The sequence below is a fragment of the Myotis lucifugus genome, unplaced genomic scaffold (genome assembly GCF_000147115.1).
Source record: "Myotis lucifugus unplaced genomic scaffold, Myoluc2.0 scaffold_843, whole genome shotgun sequence".
In the NCBI taxonomy this organism is placed as follows: domain Eukaryota; kingdom Metazoa; phylum Chordata; class Mammalia; order Chiroptera; family Vespertilionidae; genus Myotis; species Myotis lucifugus.
The window spans coordinates 174830-178568 of record NW_005871891.1 but is presented as its reverse complement, the minus strand read 5'-3'; the positions used below and the strand labels follow the sequence as shown (position 1 = coordinate 178568).

At 54.2% G+C, this 3739-nt stretch overlaps 1 protein-coding gene across 4 annotated transcripts in view; it reads right to left on the bottom strand.

Moving 5' to 3' along the window:
- Window positions 1-1317: 1317 nt before the first annotated feature.
- The window catches only part of DCPS (decapping enzyme, scavenger), a 34213-nt gene continuing 31791 nt past the window's right edge, over window positions 1318-3739 (bottom strand). For 2 of the 4 annotated variants that reach the window (XM_014448499.2, XM_014448501.2), the window contains 2 exons: window positions 1798-1911; window positions 1318-1710 (listed from right to left, as the gene is read on the bottom strand). In XM_014448499.2, the coding sequence (XP_014303985.1) occupies window positions 1444-1710; window positions 1798-1911 (381 nt within the window). In that variant the 3' untranslated portion in view covers window positions 1318-1443. The remainder of the gene's footprint in view (window positions 1711-1797; window positions 1912-3739) is intronic. The other 2 variants (XM_014448500.2, XM_006106529.3) reach the window with 2 other exon arrangements.

The following is a 3739-nucleotide window of genomic DNA, read 5'->3' as shown; positions in this document are numbered from 1 at the left end:
AATATATAAAATAAATATCAAAAATATAAATCTTTTTTATACTATGGTTGCAAATATCAAAAAATTTCTATGTGACACGGCACCAGAGTTAAGTTAGGGTTTTTCAAAATGCTGACACGCCGAGCTCAAAAGGTTCGCCATCACTGATCTAGGCAGTGCCTCGATCATAGCATGTGCTCAATAAGCCTCAGATGAATGAATGAATGATGAATGAATGAATGAATGGAGCTCGGCTCTGCATCCAGGTCTCCTGGTTCTCAGTCCAGGGGATGCAGAGTAAGAGCCACCCACTCCTCTGCCTTATGCTTCCCTCTTATCACTCAGCAAAGCCCAGCATCCTGTCTCCCAAGTGCTTCCCGAGCAAGACCCAGGATCTGTCAGCCACACCTCGAAACTAACACGTAGAGTGAAGAGTGCCGCGTGCGTTTAATTGTGCGCCTCCGTCTCCGTTGTGCATGCCGGTCCCTGCTCAGCTGGGGCAGTGGCAGGGGCCACCCTGCACTGGGAAGTCTCTGCTGGCTCCTTACAGGCCATCAGCCTGGAGTCCCTTCTGAAGTCCCTTCCTGGCCTCAAGATTCCATGACCAGGCCTCTGGTGCTGGCCACTCCTTGGACCCGAGCCCATGGGGGCCCCGGGGGCCACCGCACCCGTATCGCTTTGCCCTGCTGTACTGTTTCGTACTTGATCTTCTGGCTGCTCCTGCGAGTTTGTTTTGTCTTCCTGCCTAGATAATAAACTCAAGGCCAGGGACTCGCTGACCAAATAACAGAGACAAAGGCAGGCGTTCTGGGCTTGCATCGCCCGATTCTTTTTAAAACCCTCCCACTTCCAGGCCGAGATCCTTCATCCTTGTCAACAAGCTTATCAGCAGGCGTGACTCACCCCTAGAGGGTGACCTCAATGCTGGGAATGAACAGAGGAAGCGCCATCAAAAATTGCTATAGATTATTTCCAGAAAGTTTGCATATTTGCCTCTTTGGGGGCACTCCCAGACATGTGGACCTGGAACACCATCAGGCAGGAAGGAGAGGACGTGGCAGCAGAATGGGGAGTGAGGACAGGGAGAGGCAGGCAGATTCAGGACTCAGAAACTGGCAAGGAGGGGTGTGACGGTTTTGGAGGCAGGATTTGGAGGCGGGCGAGGGGGGTGTGCAGGATTTGGAGACAGGCCTGGCAGCCATCCAGATCAGCTGAAGCCACCCCCCCACCCAGTCCCCCCTCTTCATGGCCTCTCGTCTCAAGACCTCCTTCTGGGGTTCTGCCCACCCCACCTTCCTGAGCTCCTGCCTCCTGGGCGGCACCACCAGTCCACACCAAATGCATCCAATACTTTATTCGTACGCTAGAAATAAGCCAGTACAAACCACAGTTAAAAAAATTAATTTGGTGCTAAAAAACCCCACCCCAGTCCCACATATCTGTTCTCTGGACCGTCCAGGAGCCTCAGCTTTTCTGGGCCTCCTGCAGAAGCCTGAGCAGGGGGTCATCCGCCCTGAGGGCAAAGGTGAGGGTGCGCCGCTGGTAGTGCTCCGGGTCGCGCTCCAGGTTCTCGATCACCTCTGCCAGCAGGTGGGCCCGCTCCACCCCCGAGCCGGGGGCCTCGAAGCCCAGGGCGGTGAAGTGCACGTGCAGGTGGTAGTAGGAGGGCAGGTAGTGCAGGTACACGCGGAGGCGGTCCCCCTTCACCTGGTACCGCTGTAGGATGGCTTCCTAGGAGAAGGGAGTGGCGGGAAAGGGGTCACTGTGCTGCCCACGAAGCAGCACCAGCCCCTCCTCCTGCCCTAACCCCAGACTAGCCTTCAGACATCTAATAAAACCCACACACAGCCCTCTGCCCACTGCGCGCTGCAGGTCCCTGCCTTCCCTCTGTGGATTCAGAGCAGGCAGGTGACAGCCAAGCTGAGGCTCTTTCTTTAAAAAAAAAAAAAAGAAAAAAAGATATTTTTATTGATTTCAGAGAGGAAGGGAGAAGGAGAGAGATATAGAAACATCAATGATGAGAGAGAATCATTGATTGGCTGCCTCCTGCACACCCCCTACTGGGGATCGAGCCCACAACCTGGGCATGTGCCCTTGACCAGAATCAAACCAGGGACCCTTCAGTCCGCAGGCCGACGCTCTATCCACTGAGCCAACCAGCAGGCAAGGGCCCCCACATGAAGGGACAGTGGCAGGATCGGGCTCCCCACCCCACTTGGATAAACATTTGTTTCCTCACGCGGCTCCTGCTGGAAATCTAGACAGTCCAGGGCCTGAGGACAGCCCCACAGACCCAGGCTGGGACGGTCTGTAAACACGAAAAGCACCAGGTGGGTGGGGGAAGCCTTGCCCCCTCAGCCTGCAGCAGAGTGGGGCTCGGCAATGGGCACGGCTGAGCGAGGGCCTTAGTGAGAGAACAAGGATGGGCCGGACGCGAGCCTGACTTTGGCCCCTGCTCCCTCGGCCCCCACCTTGTGCATGGGTAGGGCTTCTTTCCTTTTTTAAAAAATTATTTTATTTTCATAATAGATCTTCAAAAAAAATCGTTACCTAAGGACATGTTCACTGATTTTCAGTGGGAGGGGAAGGAGGAGGGAGGGAGGGAGGGAGAGGGGGCAGGGAGAGAGAGAAACATTGACGTGAGAAACATCTATAGGTTGCCTCCCACATGCATCCCAACTCCGGCTGGGGATCGAACCTGCAACCTAGGTATGTGCCCTGACCAGGAATTGAACCCACAACCTTTCAGTGTAAGGGATGATGCTCCAACCAACTGAGCCACACTGGCCAGGGCAGAGGTAGGGCCTTTTGTATCAAACCCCTTTCCCGGAGTCTCCCAGGCTTAGAGTTAAGAGGAGATTCTGGTTTCCTTTGTGGGCAAATCCCTAAGGAGGTCAGAGGTGAAGAGGAAAAAACTAGGGCCTCCGTGGGCTCGGGATGCACCCCAGAACGGCATTCTGTATATGGCGCTCGGACCAGGGATTCTGCAGCAGGTGAGGCCAGGCCGACCCCCAAAGGCTTCGTGGGATAAGCGGGGCAAGGCTGCAGAGCTGCCAGCGCAGCTGAAGTGCTGGCCTAGCATCTCCCCAGAAGGAAGACGCACTCTCTGCCACCCAGAGGCTGTTACAGGAGAAACGAGCCACTCCAAACAGACAGGCAGCCAGAGAGGTGTGACAGGGAGCTGGGGTCAGAGGTCAACAGAGAGGACCCAGCAGAGCCCTTCCTCCAAGTGATCCAAGCCTGGGAGCAACGCTGTGGAAGGAGCACCAGGACTGCAGGCCTGAGCACTGGTGTGTGTATGTGTGTATGAGTGTGTGAGAGTGAATGTGAGTGTGTGAGTGTGTGTATGTGTATGTGTGTGTGTGTGTTTGTGAATGTGAGTGTGTGTGTGTGTGAGTGTGAGTGTGTGAGTGTGTGAGTATGTGTGTGTGAGTGCGTGTGAGAGTGTGTATGTGTGTGAGTGTGTATGAGTGTGTGTGTGTGAGTGTGTGTGACTGTGTGTGTGAATGTGAGTGTGTGTGTGAGAGAGTGTGTGTGTGTAGGGGACCTTCAAATGTGTGTGTGTGTGTAGAGGACCTTCAAGTGTGTGTGTGTGTGTGTGTGTGTGTGTAGGGGACCTTCAAATGTGTGTGTGTGTGTGTGTGTGTAGGGGACCTTCAAATGTGTGTGTGTGTGTGTGTGTGTAGGGGACCTTCAAATGTGTGTGTGTGTGTAAATGTGTAGGGGACCTTCAAATGTGTGTGTGTGTGTGTGTGTGTGT